At 39.1% G+C, this 25,926-nt stretch overlaps 1 protein-coding gene across 4 annotated transcripts in view; it reads right to left on the minus strand.

The window, feature by feature from the left end:
• The window catches only part of LOC133550233 (kinase D-interacting substrate of 220 kDa B-like), a 95,003-nt gene that overhangs the window by 32,196 nt on the left and 36,881 nt on the right, over positions 1-25,926 (minus strand). For all 4 annotated transcript variants that reach the window (XM_061896398.1, XM_061896397.1, XM_061896396.1 and 1 more), the window contains exons 22-23: positions 24,788-24,932; positions 24,510-24,672 (exon numbers count right to left, since the gene is read on the minus strand). In XM_061896398.1, coding sequence (XP_061752382.1) covers positions 24,510-24,672; positions 24,788-24,932 — 308 coding nt within the window. The remainder of the gene's footprint in view (positions 1-24,509; positions 24,673-24,787; positions 24,933-25,926) is intronic.

Here is a 25,926-nt window from a genome sequence, read left to right on the forward strand (position 1 = left end):
CCACAATCACTCAGATATTGTAACACAAGTGAGCATTAGAGAACATGGAGTGATTTTTGGTCAAGGCATTCTTCAGCTTTATTCATTATTGACATGTTTCTTGCCACTTTGTGTTGTATATTTTCTATATAAGATATCCAAGTTGTATACTTTTTATATGAGATTATTACACCAAAAAATGTAGGTTATTTTACTCTTTCAATGTCTACTTTGTCTATTTGTATTTGTGTTTGACACTATCTTCTACTTTTACTGGATAGCATTATTTTGGTTTTACTGAAATCCAAAGATAGTCTGTTTTTGTCAAACTATCTTTTTAATTTGTTCATTTAATTTCTTATTTAATTATTTGTATTAGCTTCTATGTGCTCTCACCCGTACCAAACACAGTCATGTCATCTACAAATAGTATTAACTTTATGTAATTACATTCTTGGACGCAGGCGCAGGTTTCAAAGGTTTTAATGCAGTTCACACAAAGGTACAAGGGAGTAAGCGAAAAGGTAGTCAAAGGAAAAAACAGTTCAGCAACAAACCAAGACTAAAGCTAAATGCTACAAACGGACAGGACCGTGTGGTGAGGCTAAAGTATTTTAAATTCAAACAATACTGCCTGAGGCAGCCGGGCTGAGGAGGGTATATACTGTATATATATACATATATATACGTAGATGTTTGGTAATGAGTCACAGGTCAGTGTGGAGTGTAGAATGGCAGAGTCTGATTGGCTGTGAGGCAATGAGCAGATGAGTAGCCAACTGAATGTACTTAATAGACTGGAGATAAGGATCTCTGCAGTGAGGGAGTAGGCGTGGTCCTAACAATGCCCTCCCCCCTGATGTGTGGCGCTGGCCACTAATAGATCTCTGGAGTGAGGGAGTGGGCGCAGTCCAGACACTTTAAGTCCTTTGTAACTTTACAAATGTTGTATATATAGAGATTAAACAATTTTGGTCCCAGTATTGATCCCTGGAGTACACCACAAAATATATTTAGCATTGTTGAGGTGTTTTCATCGAGCTTCACATATTGATTCTTGTTTAAGTAGTTTTTTTTACCCTGTTTAGGATAAACCCTCTGATGCTATACCGTTCTATTTTGTTAATATTATGATTATTTGTGTCAAATATTTGTGCTAGATCCATAAACACAACAACTGCACACCATCTATTGTGTTTGTAATTGCTGTTGTAATAATGTTTAATTCCATCGATATAGAGATGTTGGCTCTATGTCTGTATTGGTTGTCTACAAGTGTTCTACTTCTGTTCATGAATTTGTACATTTTTTTCTGTCTTAAAAATTGGTAGACATGTTGCTATATCCATTGTGTTTTGGAATTGTTTGAAATGATAGGTTACTGGTGTACGTTAAAAGTTCTGAAAGCTTTTCAACAGCCTTTTTCATTTTTTCCATACAGTTGTGATCAAAATTATTCAACCCCCACACAATTTTGGTGTTTTAGCAAGTTGGACATTTATTCCGTATTTTGTTTATAGTCATATCAAATAAAGATGTGTCAAATAGACAAATGCAACTTAAATTGTAACACTCTATTTTAAAAAATACCAAAAAAGGACATTTTTCTTAATATCTCATTGACAAAATTATTCAACCCCCTAGTTACATGCATCTTTAGTACTTAGTAGAACACCATTTGGCAGTAATTACATCCTTCAAACGTGATACATAACCGGACACAAGCTTCTTGCAATGATCTACAGGTATTTTAGCCCATTCCTCTTGGGCAAAGGCCTCCAGTTCATTCATATTCTTGGGCTTGCGTGCTGCAACTGCCTTCTTCAAGTCCCACCACAGGTTTTCTATAGGATTTAGGTCTGGCGACTGTGAAGGCCACTCCAGAGTCTTCCAGCCCTTCTTCTGCAACCACTCTGATGTTGATTTGGATGTATGCTTGGGATCGTTGTCCTGTTGGAAGGTCCAACGTCTCCCAAGCCTCAGCTTCGTCACTGACTTCATAACATTTGCAGCTAATATATCCTGGTAGGAAATAGAACTCATAATGCCTTGAACGCGCTGGAGATTCCTGGTACCTGAGGCAGAGAAACAGCCCCAGAGCATGATTGACCCCCCACCACCTTAACAGTAGGCAAGGTGTTCTTCTCTTTGTAAGCTTCATTTTTTCTCCTCCAGACATAACGTTGATTCATAGGCCCAAAGAGTTCCAGTTTTGTCTCATCACTCCGTAGAACAGTTTCCCAAAACCTTTAGGGTTTGTCCAGATGATTTTTGGCATACTGGATTCTGTTTTTCTTGTGCTTGGTAGTCAGAAGTGGGGTGCGCCTGGGAGTTCCAGCATGGAGGCCTTCATCTCGTAGTGCGCGCCTTACTGTCTGGGACGAAACCTGCGTTCCCCCCTCTGCAATGTCCTGTTGTAGTTCCTCAGCTGTTACCCGGGGGTTTTTCACCACTGTACGCACACAGCATCCTCTTTCTACCACGCCCAGGTAGTGTTTCCACTGTGCCTTTAGCTTTAAACTTGCGAATTATGCTCCCAACTGTGTCTCTTGGAATGTGTAATGTCTTTGCTATTTTCTTATATCCATATCCTTTCTTATGAAGAGAAATTACCTCCTCTCTTGACTTCTTTGACCACTCCCTGGACTTCACGATGTTGCAAATATACCATTGGCCATCGACAAGAAGCTGAGCGTCACAGTGTTTTTCAAACAGTTACATTTTTGTTCGTTATGGTTCTAATTACATCTACAGGTGTTTTCAACACCTGATTGAAACGACCTTATTCAAATTCTGTTCTTAAGAGTTATGATCTTCAAGGGGTTGAATAATTTTGTCAATGAGATATTAAGAAAAATTTCCTTTTTTGGTATTTTGTAAAATACAGTGTTACAATGTAAGTTGCATTTGTCTATTTGACACATCTTTATTTGATATGACTACAAACAAAATACGGAATAAATGTCCAGCTTGCTAAAACACCAAAATTGTGTGGGGGTTGAATAATTTTGATCACAACTGTATCAATGTCCTTATAGGCAGGAAGAATGAATGTGTTCATCTTGAGTGTTTTAGTTGTAAACAATCAAAACTTTGTTAGCCAACTAAAATACAAGGTTTCTGAATTATCCACACTAAAACACTAAAGCAGAGACAGCTATATAATAAAAATAGGCACTATGAACAATTGAGGACACACAGCTGGGCTCTTGAAGACAGAGCCTTCTCAGTGTTTCTCCCATTAAAAACTTAAGTCAACCAAGCAGTAGCTTAGCACATTTAGTATATAAAACAGGACTGATGTATGAATATTAGGTGCATAAACAGACGTTCTGATTAAAAAGTTACAGTGCAATATCCCCTGTAGACTATTGGACTGCTAGGACAGGGAAATTAAACTGTCAATATTATAATTTGATCTCATATTCGGTTACTGTTTCCCATGAACTGTACTAACCCATGTTCATACGGCAAAAAGTCCGTGTTTTCCCACATTTCCAGTGGGCTTACTAATGTTTATTAGTGTTACTGTAGACACAGACCAACAGGAGCCAGCAACTATCTCTCTCTCTCTTTGTGGTGCGGCCACAGACAATCAAACCATTTATTAGCGGGATATTAGCCACAAATGTTAATATATTTTATTTTGAAGCAGCAGTCTTATCTTTGGAAATAGAGAATCATCCAAAGATAAGAAACATGCTTGTGAAGATACCAAATCAAGGGCATTCATGAGCAGGTAAAACCCTGATAGATGGAAAGAATACGGGAGAAAAGGAAAAAGTCAGAGGTCAATTTGTGATAGTCCCAGCAGACCGGCAAAGAATGCCTACGTTCATTGCTATGGACAGAAGTACAGGAATTGCATAAAAATTAAATGATTAGTGGGTTCAACCACATACAATCTTTTGGAGACAACTAATGATGACGTGATAGCTTTGGCAAGTTGGCAAGAAGCAATTGACACAAGTCACTTCAGTGAGTCGTGCCCACAGCAGACAAACAAAGGAACAAAGGCATTCTAATCAGCAACCAATTTGCCAAATGACAAGGGGAGTGCTTCAGTTGTGAGTGCCAAGGAAGTGGGGATTGATACTTTTAAGCAAACTGGCGACAAGTTACATACAGGCCATGGTGCATCCCAGTAGCCATGCCTGCACAATGGGCCCATTGACAGAACCTAGCTTATAAACACAGCAGTACAGGCGCTTAGGCCCTACTGCTCACTGTGTGGTGCGGCCACTGGGAGCTTTCAGGGCTTATCCAAATGCTAATAGGTCCAAAAGCCGACTGGAGTATAGCCTTTCTTCTCCTCTCAGCCTCCCACACGCTGCCGGGAATGCAGCAGAATCCATCTCTCTATGCCTTCCGTTTTCGGGTTGGAAGCTGGAAGCATGAATGTGCCACTTGACTTTTCTTTACAGCTGCCCTCTGTGCTTAGAGACAACAACATGCGCACACAAAGAGGTGGTGCCGCAGCCAAACATTTCCATAAAGGGACCCAAAGTGAGAGAGCGATGCCCGCAGAACAGACAAAGCCTTATGCGCATTGTGCTTGAGCAACTCAAGAGTGTCAATGTCAAAGGCGACCGATGCAACAGTGCGTGGGTGAAGAAGTTAACCAGGCCTGAGGTCCGCGCATTCCACTGGCGGGCAGACTCATAAAGCCTGGTACTGTTTCTGCCAAGTGTGTGGATAAACCAAGGCTTGGCCTCTCTGGGAAAACAGTGGACATATGTGCAAAATAAGCTGCGGTTTTGATGCTTAGGAAGGTTAATGTTAAATCTAAAGCAGCATGGCCTCTACCAGCAGAACCATACAAATGTGTTTTTACTTGAAATGATGTCGTGTTATTTGTCTCCACAAAAATCGAGGCAAATTTCCTTGATTTGAATCAAATGCTTCGAGTAACGTGGACACATTGCTCACTTCGTTCTGGTCATGGCTGTGCCAACTTTCGTCTTGTGGTGATGTCTGCTTTCCATATACATTTGTGGCAGAGACGAGCTCTCTTATACTAGGCTAGACCTGTGCATCCCCATGCTAACCACACGCTAATGAGAAACACAACAGGCCGATAAAGAGAGAGCGCCTTAAGTAAGCAGCTTCTCGTGAGCAGGACTTTGGAGTTAGGATGCCATGGTTAGCTGAAATGTTGATTAAACTTATGTGTGGCCTTGAAATGGGGCCTCCTGATTCCAGAACTTCCTAAAAACTGTAACCAAACCCACTGCTTAAGAAACAGCCAAAAACAGGCAACCTCAGCATTGTGATTTATGCACAATTGGTGGGCACTAATTACACCGCAGAGTTCACAAGGCTGCGTATGGTTGTTTGATACATATTACAGACTGATAGTCCAGCGAGCTAAAAGGGGCAGCACACTAAAAGGTAAAGACAAATGTCCTCCTCTGTGAAAGACAATACTTAAGTCTGTTTATGCACCAAAAAATCTCAACAGAGAGGCATTATTTTGAACAATTAAGCTCAGGCTCAAACTGTAAGCCCCGGGTCAACAAGTAGGCCCATGCATCAGGGATAAGGATGGAAGTATGTCAATGAGCAAATAAGTATTGGACTAACAACAAGCCCGGAAAGGGAAACATTTTAGGACGACAAAGGGGAAGCAAAGAAAGCTTCACTGGAGTCAGCTAGTGGAATTGTAGCATGACTATTAAAAGTCATACATTGCCTGAGTAGACAAATCTGATAAAAAGATCAATGTAAAGACACAAGCTGCTTTCAAAGTAACAGTGGCGAAGAAGAGGGCTTGTGACTAATCCCCCGCAATAGAGCCAGGAAAGGATAAAAACCCAATTTTGTCCTCTTTGGATGGTTTCCATAGATGTCTAAAAGGCCAGGATCCTGATATAAGGTATGCTGAACAAGCTTGGCTAAGGTCAGGAAATTATGAAAACTACAGAACATTGAATGGATCAGTGTGAACAAGGCACGCTAATAAACAACAACAATGGAGTATTGGTTAAGAGCCAAGTGAATAGCTGTAAAAAGGCAAACAAATTCACTACTGCAGCAAGATAAAGTGTGAAGTACAAATACTGCAGCCAGAAAAATTACCTGGTGGTAACAGGGTGATTGCAAAAAACAGAATTTTAGTCTGTGTACAATCATTTCCCAAAGTTTAAGTTATTTTGGTCATTTTCCATAAAAGTCATGTTCTTTCCAAAATACACATTTTAAATGAGCTCCACGGAGTTGGAAGCAAACTTGCATTAGTCGTGCAAAATTGTCAATTACTCGGATTTTACACGTACGATTTTGCACAGTCCCATACTCTCTGAACTTCCGAACCCAGTAAAAAAAATCAGCTTTTTGATGGAGCATGTTGACACAGAAGCCTTCTCCGAACGTTTGCTTGCCCAACAGTGTATGATTTGTTGGAGATATAGACCTTCACGCCAAATGACTTTTCCATGGTTGTGCATGAAATATTGGAGCAATAGTCATCCCTGAGTCAACTTGTATACCAGGGGTCACCAACCTTTTTGAAACCAAGAGCTACTTCTTGGGTACTGATTAATGCGAAGGGCTACCAGTTTGATACACACTTAAATAAATAGCCAGAAATAGCCAATTTGCTCAATTTACCTTTAACTCTATGTTATTCTTAATAATTATTGATATTTATCTTTGTGGAAACACTGATCATCTTAATGATTTCTAACAATAAGTATATATTTTTGATGACATGTTTTAAATCGGTTAAAATCTAATCTGCACATTGTTAGAATATATAAAAAATTGGACCAAGCTATATTTCTAACAAAGACAAATCATTTCTTCTAGATTTTCCAGACCAAACATTTTAAAAGAAATTCAAAAGACTTTGAGATAAGATTAAAATGTCATTGTACAGATTTTCTAGATTTGCCAGAATATTTTTATTTTATTTTAATCATAATAAGTTTGAAAAAATATTTCACAAATATTCTTCGTCAAAAACAGAAGCTAAAATGAAGAATTTAATAAAGAGGTATTTATTATTCTTTACGATAAAAAAAATTAATTTACTTGAACATTGATTTAAATTGCCAGGAAAGAAGAGGAAGGAATTTAAAAGGTAAAAAGGTATATGTGTTTAAAAATCCCAAAATAATTTTTAAGGTTGTATTTTTTCTCTAAAATTGTCTTTCTGAAAGTTATAAGAAGCAAAGTAAAACAATAAATGAATTTATTTAAACAAGTGAAGACCAAGTCTTTAAAATATATGGATTTTCAAATTTTATTTGACTTTTGTCTCTCTTAGAATTAAAAATGTCGAGCAAAGCGAGACCAGCTTGCTAGTAAATAAATAAAATTAAAAAAATAGAGGCAGCTCACTGTTAAGTGCTGCTATTTGAGCTATTTTTAGAACAGGCCAGCGGGCTACTTATCTGGTCCTTACGGGCTACCTGGTGCCCGCGGGCACCGCGTTGGTGGCCCCTGCCGTAAAATAACAGATTTATTCAAAGATTTGTGGGTTCTGTTTTTTTAGGGTGATTATATACAATATAGAGTTTGGCCAATGGAAAAGGACACATTATAGGAGCCATATGTGGACAACAATGTTGAGACACATGGTTTAGTCACCTAGAGAAAGTAAAAATTAAAGAGTTAAATCGTGAGCCTTTGGTAATTCATTCAACAAGCATTTGTGAGGTTAGAGGCAAAAATGGTAAATGGTAAACGGGTTGTACTTGTATAGCGCTTTTCTAGCCCTTTTTACCCTTTTTAAGGAGCCCAAAGCGCTTTGACAGTATTTCCACATTCGCCCATTCACACACACATCCACACACTGACAGTGGGAGCTGCCACGCAGGGCGCTCACCAGAACCCATCAGGAGCAAGGGTGAAGTGTCTTGCCCAAGGACACAACGGACGTGACTAGGATGGTAGAAGGTGGGGATTGAACCAGTAACCCTCAGATTGCTGGCACAGCCACTCTACCAACTTAGCCACGGCGTGTAAAAATGTTGTATAAAAATGTCCGGCTCAATATCCCAGAGGGCTAACAAATGATTCTATAGCAAACTCATTAAATCAAGCCCTGGAAGCATCACGTTGACTGAAGTTCCGAGCAATAATAGTTCGAGAAACAAAACCAAAATAAATGATGCATCATTAATTGAGAGATATATTTCTCTACTACACAATCAAGTGTGCTCAAGGCTTCCACCATCTTGCCATCTATTCAAAGGTCATCTCTAACCCTCTTACAACGCTGTGCTGCTATTTATAATCATCCTTGTGCCTTTAAGGGGTCCGAGCACAAAGAGACAGCAGCGTGATCAGCGAAAATGCGTCGCACTGCAGAAATATCACAATATCAGGCAGTATTGGTGTCAAATTTAAATGTTAATCCAACTCTTTCTCTTTATGAGGAGCGACTGATGAAGCAAAGGTCCATCAAGGAAGTGTGCAGGCTTTTATTGCATGAAAATGATTCAAAATGGAACAAAGCGTTTCTCTTGTTTCAGACCAATTAGACTAATCCGTCAACCACAGCCTACTTGCACAATGGAGGACTTTAGCTTGAAGGATTTCCGAGCAAAAGAATGCTGCAAGACCTTCTTTCCATTTACGCGCACAGACACAGAAACTTGCGACACACACAAACTGCTTCTATTTTCACCTGCACTCCTTAGCAGTGTATGGCCTGTTTGGTGTTGGACATTTAAGCCTCTCAGTGGGGATTCAGTGGTTGTAGAGTGATGGTACCACAACTATTTCATCCATTAGTCAGTGCTGCCTAACACCATTGGGACAAAGGAATGACAATGCCTGACCAAAACATATAAACATGCACGAAAATAATCAGAAGGGTACTGTCATCGCTGTATAAATGAGTGTGACAGGACACACATTTTTGTGTATGTTTAATACCAGGACATAGCTGTAAACACGAGTGGTTAACAAGATAAGTGTGTCTTGCCTGCAGTCATGGTCTGGTGATGCATAAATGCTGCTAGATTCCTGCAGTTTATAGGGAAAACATAACATTCAACATGTACTGTGGGGTATTCCCAGCTAGGATGAAGGTGAAGGAACACAAGGTGTGTAACAACTGTGGGCACCTCACAATTCCATTCTTTGGTTGAGAGTTGAATTCAGAATCGATTCTCTATTGAACACGATTTTTGTCATCTATTATTTGGTATATCAATAATAATAACACTTTTTCAAAACAGGTTACAAAAGCTAAAGAGCTGTTCTTTATATTTATTTAAAAAAAATCACAGAATGTTAATCAATCTTATGAAGGAAAATAGAGCAATCCAACCCAATCCCAGCAGTACAATACTAAGGATAGACATTTTATAAAGCAATTGAGAAGACGTATTAACACAATCCGTATTATATACAATACTTAAAAATAAAGGAAAACCATATATGTATAAAAGCAACAATAATATATCAATACTAGTTGTTTAAATTTTTTGTTTCAAAACAAACCTAATAATGTTTAAATCGATTCCCAAAAAGTATGAAGTGATCGGAAAAAATAAAAATTGCAATTTTGATGTGAAATGATTTTTTTGGAGCACACCTACAAGATATCAACCTTTTATGTGAGGGCAGCCAAAGTTGAGAAACTATTAAATGCAAAAAAACAGCAGAGAAGGGTCCCACTACCCCAAAACACAGTGGATATTTGAAATCGTATTACAAAGGTTTTCACATATAGGGAATCACCCTCAAGAGCGATGAAGCGGCACTTTCATCCCGGCAGATAATTGCAACCAAATTACAATAATTAAAGTAATCTTGAAAGGAGAAAGTGTCATCTCAATGTTTCAGCACTTGAGATAAGTGTCTCTCTAATTAAGCCTGCATTGCCTGCTTACATATTCAATCTAAGTGCAATTAAAACAAAAAAAGTTTTGAAGTGTCCGACAAGTGTTTGGCTATCAGCGAAAAAGGACTTTTTAAAACTACTTTTAATTATTAACTGGAAAATGGATTGCTGGCCGGCTGTGTATTGTACTCAGTAGGAATTAAATGACGATTCAGTATATATTGGAAAACTCATTTGACCCAAGCTTTTGTGAAATCTCAACATACACAAAAAAAGAAAATCTGTTATTTTTGCTTTTTATTTCGCTTTTAAGTGAAACTACATTCCAAAGTAAGAATCCCCCTCATCACAGGGTGTTGAGAAAAAAAAAGGACATAATGGAGAGGAATAAACACTGGCGGTTTGGTGACGTAAAGACTTAAATGTGTATGATATATTGTTTATCTTTAACGTTTTTATACTGAAAAATAAGTAAATAATAATATATATCATTAACAGTGGTTAACTTTTTTTACTCTTGCGTGATATCTTAATAAGCTGACATAGCTAAAGCGCACCTGTGATGTAACGCATTACACCCTGCATCGAGTTAATAGATTTTTCATTTTGCAAATGGTGGTTTACCTATTTTTACACTTTTGTGCAAAATTATAATGTTCAATTCCACTATTTCCAACGGGATGATTAAGGTAGTCCTGAAACTGATTGTTTATAGAATAAAAAGTACAGTTTAAGATAGAATACAACATGCTGATTTTGCATTAATTTCACAGGAATATTTCCCAAATAAAAACAACTAAATGATAAATAAGAAGCCTTGAGGACACAAGTGTCGGAACTCAAAGCCCGGGGGCCAGATCTGGCCTTTAAAAGCCTGGAAATAACAGGTGTCAAAAAAGCACTTAATCTTTCTTACTAAATGCATTCATTTTTTCAATTTTGACAGTGAATAGGCATGTACTGCATGCAATTGTATGTCTTTCAAAGTTTAATATTATCTGATCATGCAGCAAAAAATATTATGTTGTCATATATTCCCACCTTTTTTTATTAAAAAAAAAAAAAACCTTAAATATACTCTCGTCTTCCTTAATTAATGATTTTAAGCAAGTTATCTATTAGTTTGTATGTAAAAAAAAATACAAACCCCGTTTCCATATGAGTTGGGAAATTGTGTTAGATGTAAATATAAACGGAATACAATGATTTGCAAATCCTTTTCAACCCATATTCAATTGAATGCACTACAAAGACAAGATATTTGATTCAACTCATAAACTTTTTTTTTTTTTTGCAAATAATAATTAACTTAGAATTTCATGGCTGCAACACGTGCCAAAGTAGTTGGGAAAGGGCATGTTCACCACTGTGTTACATCACCTTTTCTTTTAACAACACTCAATAAACGTTTAGGAACTGAGGAAAGTAATTGATTGAAGCTTTGAAAGTGGAATTATTTCCCATTTTTGTTTTATGTAGAGCTTCAGTAGTTCAACTGTCCGACGTCGCCGCTGTCGTAATTTACGCTTCATAATGCGCCACACATTTTCGATGGGAGACAGGTCCGGACTGCAGGCGGGCCAGGAAAGTACACTCTTTTTTTACGAAGCCACGCTGTTGTAACACGTGCTGAATGTGGCTTGGCATTGTCTTGCTGAAATAAGCAGGGGCATCCATGAAAAAGACGGCGCTTAGATGGCAGCATATATTGTTCCAAAACCTGTATGTACCTTTCAGCATTAATAAAGTCTTCACAGATGTGTAGGTTACCCATGCCTTGGGCACTAATGCAGCCCCATACCATCCCAGATCCTGGATTTTGAACTTTGCGTCGATAACAGTCTGGATGGTTCGCTTCCCCTTTGGTCCGGGTGACATGATGTTGAATATTTCCAAAAACAATTTGAAATGTGGACTCGTCAGACCACAGAACACTTTTCCACTTTGCATCAGTCCATCTTAGATGATCTCGGGCCAGAGAAGCCGGCGGCGTTTCTGGATGTTGTTGATGAATGGCTTTGGCTTTGCATAGTAGAGCTTTGACTTGCACTTACAGATGTAGCGACCAACTGTATTTAGTGACAGTGGTTTTCTGAAGTGTTCCTGAGCCCATGTGGGATAGCCTTTAGAAATTGATGTCGGTTTTTGATACAGTGCCGTCTGAGGGATCAAAGGTCACGGTCATTCAATGTTGGTTTCCGGCCATGCCGCTTACGTGGAGTGATTTCTCCAGATTCTCTGAACCTTTTGATGATATTATGGACCGTAGATGTTGAAATCCCTAAATTTCTTGGAATTGCACTTTGAGAAACGTTGTTCTTAAACTGTTTGACTATTTGCTCACGCAGTTGTGAACAAAGGGGTGTACCTCGCCCCATCCTTTTTTGTCAAAGACTGAGCATTTTTGGGGAAGCTGTTTTATACCCAATCATGGCACCCAGCTGTTCCCAATTAGCCTGCACGCCTGTGGGATGTTCCAAATAAGTGTTTGATGAGCATTCCTCAACTTTATCAGTATCTATTGCCACCTTTCCCAACTTCTTTGTCACGTGTTGTTGGCATCAAATTCTAAAGTTAATGATTATTTGCAAAAAAAAAATGTTCATCAGTTTGAACATCAAACATGTTGTCTTTGTAGCATATTCAACTGAATATGGGTTGAAAATGACTTGCAAATCATTGTCCATACATCCATCCATCCATTTTCTACCGCTTATTCCCTTTTGGGGTTGCGGGAGGCGCTGGCGCCTATCTCAGCTACAATCGGGCGGAAGGCGGGGTACACCCTGGACAAGTCGCCACCTCATCGCAGGGCCAACACAGATAGTATTCCGTTTATATTTACATCTAACACAATTTCCCAAATCATATGGAAACGGGGTTTGTATAATGCATAGGCAGTTGTGTAAAAATATGAGACAATTTGACATTAATAGTCATACATAATCACTCTTACAAGCCATAACTGCAATGTGGCCCTCAATGAAAACGAGATTGACACCCCTGCTTTACGTGGTGCTTTCGTGACAGGATGGAGCTTTATAGATGTTTTTTGTAAGAAAATATGTAAAATGTAGATACCTTGGCAGTAAGCTACAGTCATTTATGCGAAATTTAGCTGGACTGTTACATATGTCAGTGAGTACTGGATATATCGAAACTACAGCGAATCAAAAACAATACCAGGTAAAAGACAGCGTTTACACAGCCAACAACAAGACGACTTATGAACACGAATGCCTTTAATAATTTAACCTGCAATGGCTGTGGTTCATCCCGGCTCTCGGCGCTTGTCCTTAACCTCACTTGACAGCAGTTTTGTTGCAGTCTTCCGCTTCCTTTGCTGTGTGAATGTTTGCTGCATGCAACCGGCATCTCAGCGTCTGATTAATTACAAGGCTTCTCTCAGGATTTGGGGGAGTGACATATGCTCTTGTAGTTGGTGAGAGAAGCAGTGTGTGTGTGTGTGTGTGTGTGTATGCTGTAAGGTGTGACTTGATGAGGACATATGTTCAATTGCATTGGCGAAGAGAGTTTGCAAGTGTGCACTTTTACTCTAATTCGGGTGTGAACATGTGGTCAAGTGTGCAGCATCCATTAGGTGTGTGTGTGGGTTAGTGTAGTGATAAGAATATTCAGGTGCAGCGCCAGAAACCCACTTCTGAGTGCAGCAGGGGCATCCTGGCACAGACAGGGCACCAGATGTCAGAGCAGGAACCCGCTCAGTGGACCAGTAGCACTTTTTTTTTCCTGGTCGTCCAAGAATAACCTCACTGTGGGGACCACTGAATCTTCCCACATGCTTCATTGCGTCCAAATATTTTGATGAAATGTAGTAACTTTTTCTAAATTTTTTTTGAAAATGTGAGGCTACAGCTTGCAAAGTAAGTAATTTAGTTGGAGCATGTGCTGTGAGGTACAGAGGTGACCACGTCGCTCAATTTTAATTTGCATGACGGTCTGTCACTGTATGCTCCCTTGAGTTTGCAAGAACATCTCAATCCCTGATTGGCTCTTGAAGTCATCACGACCAGCCAATTTTTTGACGAATAAAACCCGATTATGAGTCCTCAACATAGTTTACAAAAATAATATATATTATTCAAGGGAAGGAAAAAGGATCCTTAAGGAACATTTTGGCTCAGACAGCTGCAAGGGCATGACAGGCAGTTTGTTTGATTGACAGGACCTGGCAGTCCGTCAGTCACTGTGGAATGGACACAAGTAGAGGTCTGTAGCTACAAGTCACGGGGGAAACTGGCTTCAAGAATAACATTCAACTACTTAATGCGCCTCATTTAAAATGTGTATGTTTCTCATCAGTGTATTGTGCTGTAGATAGACAGCGAACTAACTAACCTCACTTAGTAGGGTTGCAAATTATGTGTAAAACACGTGAAGTTGGAAGAATTACAGTATTTACAGTTTTAAATTTCTTTTAGAAAGTCTAAAAAAGACGAGTTGTCTTTTATCCTCCCAAAAAACAGTATTTGTTTTTGGTGTATTTTTTTTTGTTGGAGTTATTTATTTTGTTGGAGTTACACATTTTAGGAAAAAAGTTGCCCTGTTCTGCATAAAGAAAGGTCTATTGCCGGGGATGCTGCTTCTCAAGAATTTACCCAGAGTATAGCGATTAATACAAAAAAAAAAAGGAATATTTGGCGCCAAACATAATCTTTGAAAAAAGTCAGTGCTTTTCTTCTTGTCACTCATATGCACCAGTGCCCTGCAGCGATGCAGCCATGACAAGACTGTTTCAAAGGTTAGGAAGGTTAGCAAACAGGGGAGGAGTTGTTTTGTTAATTTTAAAGGGGAACAATTATGCAAAATAAACTTGTCTTAAAAGGAGCCATATGTAAGAATTGCATGTCAAGTCATAATTAAATGTAAAATTTAGTGAATTTACTAAGGATTTTGTGAAATAAAAAACTAAAAAATAATAATAATTCTGTTGTAAGTTAATACACAGACACTTGTAAACGTGTTAGCATAATAGCCAAAGCTAACGACACTGGTTTGATTACATTACGACAGCACGTACAAATATGCATGAAAACACTAACATCAAACATGACAATTTAGAAATTGTGAATTGTTTTATTTATATTGTAAAGCTTATAAATGTTACTTGCTGCGATGAGGTGGCGACTTGTCCAAGGTTTACCCCGCCTTCCGCCCGATTGTAGCTGAGATAGGCACCAGCGCCCCCCGTCACCCCAAAGGGAATAAGCGGTAGGCAATGGATGGATGGATGGACAAACTTTGTTCGTAGTGATGAATGAAGAAACCATACGAGTAAAAAAGGTATGGACGACAGGAAGACAAAACAGCACTTATACTTCCGGTTCAAGGCACTAAACAGAAGGTAATACTGTAGATGTTCAACCCAGCAGTGACCAAACTCATCCAAAAGATGGCACCATAGCACAAACAATAACACACCTTCTCAGATTTTCTGTCGGTGCTCTATGAAAACCATTTGTTGAATATAAAACAATATGGCCATTATCAAAGAAAAATCCATAAATCAGCCACACCAGTTTATAAGCAGCTGGGTTCAAAGCATAGGACAGAAGTAATGGCTTATAGTGTGGAAAATACGGTAATTCTCCTCAAATGTACAGCACTTGCAAGGGTCTGGCTCCAATCACTGATGAGTGTTGAGCAGTGTTTTATTACGTCTACATGGAACAATGTGACTAACTGATTCTATTTCTGCTGATACGGGGACCACAATTATCTCTTGCTTGCCTTTTCTTCCTACCATTATTTCCCATATGATCAAGTACAATCTGTTCAATCCCAATGATGATAAAGCAGGCTTTAGAACAGGTATTTTCAACTAAATTGCATGTGTGTGTGGCAGCAGTGGACATAGCGTCTGGAACAAATTATCGGTTTATAAAATAAAGTGGTTGTTCAGGCCTGTTGCATAAAAGTGATTCATCTAATTAATGCTAAATTGGGGAAATCAAAATAACAATGTTTGTACATTCTGGAACACTGAAAAAGTGACTCATGAAAAAGATATAGAAATGCAAATTTTAGCCTTAAATCTTGAGTAAAATCAAGAAGCTGCCCCTTCCCAGTCACACTAAGTTAACCTTCATGAGGGGTAAATGGCTGAATGTAATGTAATGACTCTGAACTACATGAAGGAAATCAACAGGAAAAGGTGTATTAACGGTCTTTCTGAAGCGGCAGGCTGCGTTAAGGCAATAACCATGAAGCGTTGAAAGAGGCTAGTTAGCTTGTTGTCATTAAGGCTCTAATGGCAGCCAAACCTGGAGAAAAACGGACCCCTGAGAGGACGCAGAGTATGAAGAAACGCAGGAGCGCTGAACATGATAGTCACACGGCTGCGGGCTCAAATTCAATTAGTGTGTGATCAGACAAAACGGCAATACAAACAGGAATGCAAATGTGGCGGCTGCTCCAAAAAAACACTCTGCGCTTCATTTCAATTGTCAGTGGTGGTGTGCCGGGCGGACCACGAGCTTACTGGCTCACTGCTCCAGATTCAGTTTGTTTATTTCCTCTATGCTCTTTGTGTAAGAGTGGGCCAAAATCTCCAAAAGACATCTTTACGACACACATCCTTCCTGCTACTTCGCATCAGTTTGTGTAGCCTTTCTCCATCATTCTACCGTTAATGATGTCAAATTGTTGAGGTTATAAACCGATTGCACATTCTCCATCAGATTAGAGAGGCTGTACTGGTCCACGCCTGCTGCAAGAATTAGCAAACATTTCTCCCCACGCCCTTTAATGACACTACACAGACTTAAAATAGCTTTAAATTTGTTAAGCAATGTTTATTTATACATTGTTTATTATTGTAACGCCCTGGGATATCACACAGAGTCTCTGACATTACTGAGTGGATGTGTTTGTACCATATCAAATCATATTCAAGTACTGAATCTTAACATCATTATTTTCATCTCATCTCGACAGTGACTAAAAACAACCTTGTTTATCCTGTCTGTGAATTAGAAAATGGAGATGCTCTTCTCACAAGCTTATAACGAGAAGAGGAGAAGAAGAGGACGAGTGGGCTGTGACTGAGATGCAGGGCGACAGTTGACCTATAAGGGCTGACTCACCCCCATGTTCACTTCACCACTAATATATTCACTTATTATCGCTCAGGGGAAGTGCAGTACTGCTATGTAAGAATACTGAACTTGCTTAATGCTGTGCTCAAAAGTGCGTGTGTTATTAATGTCTATGTGGCATGTTATTACAACAAAACAACTAAGGGCCTGATTTACTAAGATCCAAATACCACGTATCAATCAGCGTGTGCAAACTGTAAAGTGCATGTAAAACAAGTGGGCGTGTTGCATGCGATCTACTAAGACTGCGTATGTAATTGATAACTGGTGCAGACCGCCCTATGCAAATGAGTTTTTTGCGTGTACTACACGGTTGTCACCATGGATACATATATCTATTGCACATTTGTGTTTTCATGCTTCTAAGTGTGGAGTTTTGCTATGTTTTGAAACATGCAGCAGACCATTATGGGCCTTTGAGAAGCAGTCCTGCAGAGCATTTACTTTGTACAATGGAACCCATCCATCCATCCATCCATCCATTTTCTACCGCTTATTCCCTTTTTGGGGTGACGGGGGGCGCTGGCGCCTATCTCAGCTACAATCGGGCGAAAGGCTGTGTATACCCTGGACAAGTCGCCACCTCATCACAGGGCCAACACAGTTAGACAGACAACATTCACACTCACATTCACACATTAGGGCCAATTTAGTGTTGCCAATCAACCTAGTGTTGCCAATCAACCTAATGGAACCCACTTTTTTCATATACCACATTTAAGTCATGGAAGATGCTGGCACTAACTGTGAGCATGTCCTGGAATGTTCCAGATATAAGTATATGTATATTGCAATATGTCTTTTTCAAGTTTGTCCATGTTTTAATACACACAAACTTTCAGTAAATCAGGCCCTTCATGCTGTAAATGTAAGAATTAAATTTGTTGTTTTTTCACCAATTAAAAGTTCCGATTGTGATAATAAATGTTATTTATTACTTGCACAAAATCACATGTTTAACTTTTGGATATTTATTATTATAATATATTATTATAATAAATATCCATAAGGTCATGACCGAAAGGACAAGATCACGGCGGCCGAAATGAGTTTCCTCCGTCGGGTGGCGGGGCTCTCCCTTAGAGATAGGGTGAGAAGCTCAGTCATCCGGGAGGAGCTCTAAGTAAAGCGGCTGCTCCTCAACATCGAGAGGAGTCAGATGAGGTGGTTCGGGCATCTGGTCAGGATCCCACCCGAACGCTTCCCTAAGGAGGCGTATCGGGCACGTCCGACCGGTAGGAAGACCCAGGACACGTTGGGAAGACTATCTCTCCCGGCTGGCCTGGAAACGCCTCGGGATCCCCCGGGAGGAGCTGGACGAAGTGGCTGGGGAGAGGGAAGTCTGGGCTTCCCTGCTTAGGCTGCTGCCCCCGCGACCCGACCTCGGATAAGCGGAAGAAGATGGATGGATGGATATTAATTATAATTATACATGGATAGACAATTATGTTTGCTATAGTACTACACTAAAAACAATCTTGAAAGCAAAACAAACAAACAACTGTTGACCTGAGCAATTAGACTTTCTAGTAGTGGGTCAAACGACACTGAACATCGATTCATCATTAAAAAAATTATACTGTGTCCCTCAATGCCTCCATGTTTGTGTCACTTGAATAAAAAACGCATGTAACCAATACAACTGCTGTGAGGTTTGACTGTGACGCGCCAAACTGTGTTTATCAGGAAGTGCTTCTTTCGGCTCACAAGTGACAGCTCGTACTAAAGGAAGCCAAAAGATTGTGTGCCGCGTTTAATAGAGATATTCTTTGCCATAATCGATCTAAAAGGAACCAAGAAAAGGGAACAATTCCGAAGTGTGGGATAAGTTTGATGTTATATCGCATAAGGTAAATGGTAAATGGGTTATACTTGTATAGCGCTTTTTTTACCTTTAAAGTACGGTATTCAAAGCGCTTTGACACTATTTCCACATTCACCCATTCACACACTGATGGCGGGAGTTGCCACGCAAGGCGGTAACCACAACTCATCAGGAGCAAGGATTAAGTGTCTTGCCCAAGGACACAACGGACGTGACTAGGATGGCGGAAGACTGGGATCAAACCACAAACCCTCAGGTTCCTGGCACGGCCGCTCTACCAACTAAGTCACGACTTCCCCCAAGGAAAAAGTTACTTTTTTGTTAAATAATTAGCTCAATTGCAAAAGCTGCACTTTCCATATTTCTTTATGCATGGCCATTCATTTGAAAAAACAATATTTGCTAACTATTAATTTTATTTGCAGGTCAAATGTAGTAACTTTATTATCCAGCAGATGGCACTATTTTTAAACAGCAGGAGTGCAATGTCAAAACAGCTAGTGAGTGTTCAACATACTCACTGGGCTGTCATTTACCAATCACTACTATTTAGTATTTTTCATTTGGCGATTGTGTGATGGCAATGAGAAAAAAGGGTGATGATAACCAAAAAATCATATTTACAAATTGATTAATAAATTGTACAAACCAATTAAGTATCGCTTTGATTTATTGATTGAAACTTTTATTAGTAGATTGCACAGTACAGTACATATTCCGTACAATTGACCACTAAATGGTAACACCCGAATAAGTTTTTCAACTTTTTTAAGTCGGGGTCCACGATACCATCCATCCATCCATTTTCCACCGCTTATTCCCTTTCGGGGTCGCGGGGGGCGCTGGCGCCTATCTCAGCTACAATCGGGCGGAAGGCGGGGTACACCCTGGACAAGTCGCCACCTCATCGGAGGGCCAACACCAACAATATTTATTCAGCGCCAATAGGTGACAGTATTAGCCTTTCATGACTTCCTGCCCCCATCTTAATCAATCAATCATTACTTTACATAAGCTTTATTTTACACTGATTAACTTTTCTTTAGATTTTTCCATTGATGAAATAATTCTGATAGCAACAGTTTTATACTTGAACAGATTGGAGTCAGTTGAAATTATTTCCGACAGAAAATAATTGGCAACCAGCGTCACAAAATCTGTTATACTTTTGAGGTTGCACTGTGATAGAAAAATAAACAGACAGCATGATTACCTATCCAAATCAGTATACAGCCTTCCCACGCCTCATCAAAGATTTTTTAATTTTTTTATTAAGCATATTTTATGTATTTTAGCCTAAATTAAACATGTTTAAAGCACAGTAGTATTGACGACTAGATGAGACCCAAACAATCAGAGTGTGCTGTTTAGTATCTCATTTTTAGTATGTATTCCTATGTAGGAATAAACAAGAATAAAGGTGTCTTTTTTCATGTCTAGAGGGCTCTCATAATTTTAAAAACTATATCATTAAAAAGGGCCTAAACAGATGCTTTATGCTCTTGCTATGAATACATTCAAGTTATAATTAATAATTCCTGCGGAAATGAATTTACAACGGTCAGGTATGCAACAAATTAACATTGATAAATGAGGGATTGGTTATAAATTAAGCCAACCCACACCACACATTCATCATATCTTTATTCAAATCCACTGCAATGCGTGCTACTGGGATTACAGATAATATATCACTATAATTAATTATTTATACTACTTTGGTAGGCTTATTTGCATGTCTGAACGTACATAATGTTACACTAAAAAAGTTATTTGACTCAAATAAAGAAATCAGAAAATTCTCGCAAAAACACACACCAAAACCTCATCTTATCAATGGAAGATCTGTGCACGAGATAAGGCCTCAAGGCGAAGCCTGTTTAGGGATGTCATCATCATTAACGTCATTTTGGCCAACACTGACAGAGCGACCATTTGGAAAAACAGCCAGTGATGAGGAAGATGAAGAAGACAGACAGCGCTGCTCGTCAGAAACAGGAAGATGGTAACATTAGGCCTAATGAGCACACCCACGCTTTGATAAATGGCAGCTTTTTGTTGGACAGTCAATATCCAAATGTCTAATGGTTGTCTTTTTTTTTTTTTACATGCATGTCATGTTTACTTCCTGCAACGTCACCACATGGACTGAAATCGTAATATCCATAAAAACGACAAAATGCATCATTTGCGGTCATCCTCTTGAAGCGAAATTGAAAAGTGATGTTTTTCTTAAACAACTGATAAGGAGTTGATTTAATGAGGATGTGGTTCTCTGGATATAGGAGGCCTGTCTGTTGAACATAGCTGGCTGAGCAGCTGACAGTAACCGCGTGTGACATGTCCCTGCCGCAGGAGTCGTAAGCGCTAGTGTATTGTGACAGAGTGCAACCTTTAAAGGCCAGCGACTGATGCACAACAGCGGCCAAACCCAGCGACAACCTCCGCCTAAGAGCATCTGCAGCCGCACAAACACAAAGATGTCATTGCTGTGGTGCGCGCATGTCGCACAACAGCGCTGATCCTTCCTTTGCTGCTTCAATAAAGACATCTCGGACTAATTTGACCGCTTCTCAGAAACCATGTCAAGTCATTAATCCAACTTGCATACCTTAATAGAGTCATAATTTGACGCACCATAATGAAAAAACATACAACATTTAGGAGCAAGGAGCTGTGGGACTAATTGTTATTAGGGAGAGAATTTGGAAAAGAAAATCATTGACTGCCATCTGCTGGTCAAAGTGGTTCATGTCAATGAGGATTGTACCAAAAAAGTGAAATACAAGCCCTTTGTTGATTGTGGTGATTAATACATTTTATCCAGCAACAATAAATGTAATCCTTGCTGAAGCTTTCCAAGATTTTATAAGTACATATATTATTATTAAGCTAAGTATGTGTAGTTAATAGCCATTTCTAATCTAAGGCGACCCCAAAGGGAATAATCGGTAGAAAATGGATGGATGGATGGAATCTCAAACAACTATTCATACAACCAATCAAAAACTGGTTGTTATTTATTACGCACAGCGAAGGCAGCTATAACACTGTGGAACATCTTGTAATTGACCACTGTAAGAATAGATTGTGAGAACATAATCTGTCAAATAAATACTGTTTGTGTTGTGTTTTAATAAAAAACTTAAATTATTAATAGGTGCACATGTCATTTAACCTAATCATGATACTTATGTATGTACAACATGTTTTAAATAAGGGTTCTGTTATAAAGGCTTTATGGATTATACTCGTATAGACATTTTTTACCATAAAGAATAACTACATTTAACCTTTAATTGTCAACATTAGTTTGAGGCTCACTATTAGGCAATGTAAACCAAAAGCACACTTACATGTTGTAAGTGATGTAAAGCGTACCAAACTAGTTAATAAATCAATAAAATAAAATGAAAGCCAATTATAAATCACTAATAAGGGTACCCTTATTGTAAAATCAGTACAGTATATGTCTGAGTGCTGTCATTAATCCGGGTCATTGTATTCTCAGGGCATTCTATTGATTGCAACTGGACTGTTTAGTTTGTCATTGAAGACATTTGGCCTTCCACCCAAGCAAGCTTCATCAGTTAATGCTCATGGATTTAGATTGCTCAAGTCTAGATCTACAACTGACCAATCTAAACTTGTTTACACGCCAAATATTTTTTTTTTTTTGCACTCAACTGACATAGATTAGATGTTTTTTTGCCAGTCCAAATGCTCCAAAATGCATTAAACATTATCTTTTTGCATCTTTTGCCTCATTTAGGCCACATTAAGAGGTCCTCCAAATCCGATTCGAATCTGTTCTTTTTAAATGGGACTTCAGTCTAAAAGCAATGTGACCTGAATGCAACCAGTATGTGACTTTTTTGTCAGCTTTGGGCGAGCTACGTCACTCGTGTGCGCCAGAAAAGACGCAGTCGCCAGCGGAAGTGGATATTTCACCACAACATCCGGTTTTGGTGAGCAAAGTCTATGTAAGACGACCCAATTTTTCGGTGCATCACTAGGCAATAGTGCACAAATAATAGGCTATATGTAATATATTAATATATATTTTGATTCCGAAGAAAAAGCAATTTTTGAAGGACCGGAATTGACGCTGTGGCGCATTTGCTTAAATGGCAGTTGAAAAATAAAGTTAACGTACATCCACGCTGATGTCCATGTCTCCTCTACTTTAGAGATTAGAACCCTTCCAAATACTTACTTTAATTGATTCTCATGTAAAAAAACACATTTTTTAAGGTGTGGCAAGTTTTATTTTATTTTGTAGTAGTAGTAGCAACTTCCTCCCGGTCAACTTCCTTTGTTTTCACTTTATCGCACTGCACATGCAACTGACGTTGAGGCCACATTGGGGGCTTTGTGCCTTTACACTAGAGTTGAATAAAATCACATTATACTTGCGGAGTAAACATCCATCCATCCATTTTCTACCGCGTATTCCCTTTTGGGGTCGCGGGGGGCGCTGGCGCCTATCTCAGCTACAATCGGGCGGAAGGCGGGGTACACCCTGGACAAGTCGCCACCTCATCGCAGGGCCAACACAGATAGACAGACAACATTCACACTCACATTCACACACTAGGGACCATTTAGTGTTGCCAATCAACCTATCCCCAGGTGCATGTCTTTGGAAGTGGGAGGAAGCCGGAGTACCCGGAGGGAACCCACGCATTCACGGGGAGACCACACAAAACAGTCAGCGAAAAAAAAAATCTGATTTAAAAAAAATCTGATTTGGGCCACTTTGGTCTGCAGTGTAAACAGAGTCTAAGTCGATGAGCCCAGACTAAATGTAAGAGTATGCCTCAATGAGTCCGGACTAGTTCTGACCAATCAAAGTCACACTAGTCAGGACAAGATCTGATCAAACTAAATCTGAGAGTCCAAACTAGATCTGACAAGTCTAATTTTATATAGTCCTGACTAGATCTGACTACCGGTAATCAAAATCTATCAGTCGGATTAGAAATGGCCAATCTAAGGCTATGAGCCTGGACTAGATCTGGCCAATTTAAATCTATATAGTCCTGACTCGATCTGACCAATCTAAATCTAGGAGTGTGTACTAGATCTGATCACTCTAAAACTATGAACCTGGATTAGATCTGACCAATCTAAGACTATGAACCAGGATTAGATCTGATCAATCTAAAACTATGAATGGATTAGATCTGACCAATCTAAATCTATCCAGTTCGGACTAAATCTGACCAATCAAAGTCTATGAATTGGGACTGGATCTGACCAAACTGTACCTATCTAATCCGAAATAAATCTGAGTAATCAAAGTCTCTGAGCAAAGACTAGATCGGAACAATCTAAATCTATGAGTCCGGACTTGATCTGACCAATCTAAATCTATATAATCCGGACTCCACTTGACCAGTCTAATCTGGACTAGATTTGACCAATCTAAATCTATAAATGAAGATATAATCTGATCAATCTAAAATTATCTAGTCTGGATTGAATCTGACCTATCACAGTCTATGAGTTGAAATAAATCTTATCAATCTAAATCTATGAGTCTGGACTAGATCTGAACAATATGAATCAATATAGTCTGGACTAAATCTGACCAACCTACAACTGTTAGGCAGGACTAGCTCTGACGAAAATTAAATCTATGAGCTCAGACAAACTGAACAGTCCAGTTACAAACCATTAAATACCCTGAGAATAAAATCAGTATGATACACCTTCTTTCATTATGTTATCTTTTTGCTGATTGGCTAGATTAATTACATTGTTCATGCTCCTACAAACTTCTTCTTACCTCTCATAGATGGTCTTAAGGGAGACCTGATCAGACACACCGTCAGTCTCTTCCAAAAAGAGGATGATCCATGATGTCCTATAAGGCCACTCCTCGGTCAGATTGATCCACGATGCCAGGCGATCCCAATTGAAGATGATCTGATTGGCTCGCAACAGACGGCCTGCTAGGAACAATGGTTAACAAAGATTAAAATCATAGTCAACTTTATACTCAACCAGTTTTATGTTACGACAGAGATGAATGGCTTTATTAAAGCTGGTAAAGTATTGATTGACCTGTGATTGAAACTATATTGAGTAACCTCCTCATGGTCTGGGGGCTGATGTCACTGAACCAGTCCTCAGTCACCAGCAGCTTTGTCAAGTCAAAGGACATCTGTCTGGTGATGGTTCTCTGCATGTGGCGGCGCCTGTATGTGTCCTGCAAAGATTTAGAGAAATAGTAGAAAATTTAAGATAAAAACACCAATGGGAAGATGAAATATGTCAAAAGTTCATCTAAAGAGAAAATCTACAAAGTAAAAACAGCTCAGATGTATTTACAATGCATGTATGATGGAAGAACTAAAATGACAATTGCTGAACTTTTCTTCCCACATTGGCAGAGGCAATAGAGCTTTCTGCATCATTAGACAGCAGAGCAGGCTTCAAGGTCAACATGTGCTCTTTGGCCAAAACTTCAGCATACACACAATTTTGGACCTCAGTTTCAGCCTATTCATGCCCTATTCACCTTTATAAAAATATATAAAGCCAAATTATAGTCATTTGCATGCAAAAAAAAAGTCACATCTTTTCCAGCCAAGTAGAAATGATTGCAAGAAGAAAAAAAAAAAATCAAAGAGCCACTGTCCAAAAGCAGAGCAGTCATGACATGACACACAAGCCAGCTATTGACACAGATCTACCGGGGAACATCTGTGATGATATCAGACAGCTGCCATGGTCATGAGCCAAGGCCAGGCTTTTTGGTGGACTTTGAAGTCGTAATACCACTCTTGTGACCTCTTTCTGGGATAGATAAAACATATGGCCACCGCTCAGTCAGGGTTCGGAAAGGTCCTAGTTAAAGATAGACATCCAGTATTCATGCTGTATATCCGCTTTGTAGATCGGCTACCATTTCATGGGTCACTCTATGGGAAATTTACATGAGTGTAAAAAAATAACATGACTGCTCAGAAACAATTCTAAAATATATCAATATATACACATTTTTGCATACATCAGAATTCAACCACCATTTTTCGGGACAAACAATACTAACCTAAAGTGACATTAAACTTCAAAAACGCATCCTGTAAGCATGTCATTTGTGACAATTTAGTGACTACCAAAAGAATAACCTTTAGCTTTTTCGTTGGGTTTTTTGGCTATTTATATACCTATCCATCTATACATTTTTGAATGCAGTA

This window comes from Nerophis ophidion, linkage group LG03 (genome assembly GCF_033978795.1).
Source record: "Nerophis ophidion isolate RoL-2023_Sa linkage group LG03, RoL_Noph_v1.0, whole genome shotgun sequence".
In the NCBI taxonomy this organism is placed as follows: Eukaryota; Metazoa; Chordata; class Actinopteri; order Syngnathiformes; family Syngnathidae; genus Nerophis; species Nerophis ophidion.